The sequence below is a fragment of the Lucilia cuprina genome, chromosome 5 (genome assembly GCF_022045245.1).
Source record: "Lucilia cuprina isolate Lc7/37 chromosome 5, ASM2204524v1, whole genome shotgun sequence".
Taxonomy (NCBI): Eukaryota; Metazoa; Arthropoda; class Insecta; order Diptera; family Calliphoridae; genus Lucilia; species Lucilia cuprina.
Window position 1 is genome coordinate 33,843,934 of NC_060953.1, and position 2,674 is coordinate 33,846,607.

Here is a 2,674-nt window from a genome sequence, read left to right on the forward strand (position 1 = left end):
CAGCGTTGACAAGACTTGGCATATTTCCCGTCATGGAGGCCAAGTAACCCACCTCTAGGATGACGAAACAACAACAAAAAGATTGGATTAATCTATGTGTAATTTGCTAAAGATCTTTCATATAAAAAATAATAGACCAAATGAAATCCGAGAGTTTCGAGGGATTTGTATAATATAACCGAACCTTAGCCAAGTCTCCGTAAAAACTTACAGGACTATTGGGAAATATATTTATAAAAATAAATTATTGAAATCCTCAGAAGTCAAATGATGGACATAGATAAAAAACCTTGGCATTTTAAGATTAATACTTTTTATTATTGTTCTTTAAAAAAATGTTCAACTTCTTAACCTATAACAACTGATTTTTATTGTAAATCTATTAATATCAACAGCCATTAAATCTATTCAAATAATGGGGGAGTGGATCACGTCCTTGTTTTGTGGGTAAGACTAATTAACAAGAATCTTTGCTATTCGCATTTTTTCAACTTCTTAATTATGTTCCTTAACTTGTGTGGGTGGATGAGATCGAATATATTCTAAAGCACGCAAAATGTATGCTGGCACAGGAGGTGGTGTAGGCAAATGATCACCAACGGGATGATAACCCTCTTCATCGGCAGTATATGATAAAGCAATGTGTTCACCTTCGGGAGAAATATAATTCAAAGAACCACGTACACCTTCTGGATTACCCGATTCCTGGAATTGTATGCCATTGCTGGTTTCATAAGAATATTGATAATTGCCGTCAGCATCAGCAGCATCATTAGTTAAACTACGAATTTCAGCATCCTTATCAATATTATCACCACGGCAGTTGGCAACAAAAACAAGCGCAGCAATGCAGACGAACTAAAATTGAAAGTAAAATTTGGCAATGACTACAGCTTTGTAAATAGTACAAAAAAAAAACACAGAGTTAATTAAAGATGAAACTTACAAATTTCATGTTTAGGCTGTTTAAGTGTTTCTTTAAAGATGGGGAAAAAATACAAAAACTTGTACTCAGATACTGTGTGTTTAAACGAGTAATTGCAGTTGGAAACTGTTTAAATTTTAGCAAATCTTTGGTGTTTTTATACTGCCAAAATAACTATTAACAAAATTTAATACACCCTGACTGGCATCTCTAAATAATCAAATATTATAAAAAAGGGTTTCTGCATGACCTGTATTGTCTACACAGACCGATTAATGAAAAATAAATAAAAAAACTTACAAAACTAGTTTTTTTCTACACTTAAAGTCCTTAAAATCAACTTAAGCTGTGCAAAACTTTTCGAAGATGACGCAAAGAAAAAAAGATCAAAAGTCATTGTATCACGATAATGAACATCATCATCTTCAATTTTTCATTAATTTATTTAATACCCCCAAAAAATATGGTATAATAAAAAATTGAAATAAAACAATATCTTCTCCTTTTTATTATTTCTCGTAGTGGTCTGTCGGTCATGCTAAATGGATTTTAATTAAACTAACTTAAATGTTATTATAAGAATCTGAAATTAAATATTTAATGAAAATAGTGGGAATTTTTATTCATTCAAGGCCCTACAAAGAGAAATGAAATTATGTTTGTCCTAGAAAATTGTTTACCCTTTAAGATCCATTATGTTAACTTAGAGTACCCTAGAGTTGACCCCCCGCCGCGAACAGGCGGGCTTTAAAGAAAATAGGTTTTGTGTGGACCATATTAGTAGACTCAGGATCATTATAGAACAGTCTGTCGAATGGAATTCACCGCTCTTTCTTGTGTTCGTCAAATTTGAACGCGCTTTAGATACCATTAATCGCGAAGCTATTTGGAAATGTCTACAGAACATTGGTATACCTGATAGACTAATAGCGATAATATGGTCCCTTTATCGCGATGCACTTTGGCGAGTTCGCTTCAGAGGCAAGGAAAGTGAACCATTTGAAATGGAAAACTGAGTAAGACAAGGCTGTGTCCTATCCCCAATGCTCTTCCTCCTAGTACTAATGACAAAAACCAACGGCGAAACGAGGGATGGCATACAATGGAAGATCAATGGCCAACTTTACGATTTGGATTACGCAGATGACATGCTTGATGTCACATACGATCTATGGAATACAATCTAAAATTAGTAAACTGGAAGCAAACGCATTGGCAGTCGGTTTGAAAATCAACATCAGAAAACTAAGATCATGCGGATATAAACAAACGTCACAACACCAGTGAAGCTTAATGACAACATCATAGAGGATGTCAACGAATTTTGCCATCTGGGCAGCATTATCAGCAAAGATGGAGGAGCCGATGCCGATATGAAGAGTAGGATAAACAAAGCCAGACACTCGTATACCTCCCTCTGTAGAATATAGCAATCTTCAAAGATCTCAAGAAAACAGAAGATTCGCATTTTCAACACCAGTGTTAAATCCGTACTACTGTACGGGTGCGAGACATGGAAAGTAAGCAGTGCTATAACAGGGAAGCTACAGATCGACTGAGTCTGAAATTTACTCCAACGGATTGTCTTGGCCACAAATCAGACACCTGGCACAGGATAGAACCAGCTAGAGAAGCTTCGTGAATACCTCCCCCGGAGCAATGAAGTGTTTTATATTATGTATAAATTTATTAACCCTTCATTAACTAAAATAAAAAATGTTAACTTACGGTTATCGAAGATATAAAAAT

General features: G+C 34.9%; 1 protein-coding gene across 1 annotated transcript; it reads right to left on the minus strand.

Moving 5' to 3' along the window:
- Positions 1 to 296: 296 nt before the first annotated feature.
- Positions 297 to 1,105, minus strand: LOC111689345 (pupal cuticle protein Edg-78E). The gene is made up of 2 exons (XM_023451818.2): positions 947 to 1,105; positions 297 to 858 (listed from the first exon to the last, which is right to left on the minus strand). Exons 1-2 carry the CDS (start codon positions 953 to 955, stop codon positions 496 to 498), a joined length of 372 nt encoding a protein of 123 aa, XP_023307586.2. The 5' UTR covers positions 956 to 1,105; the 3' UTR covers positions 297 to 495.
- Positions 1,106 to 2,674: the final 1,569 nt, after the last annotated feature.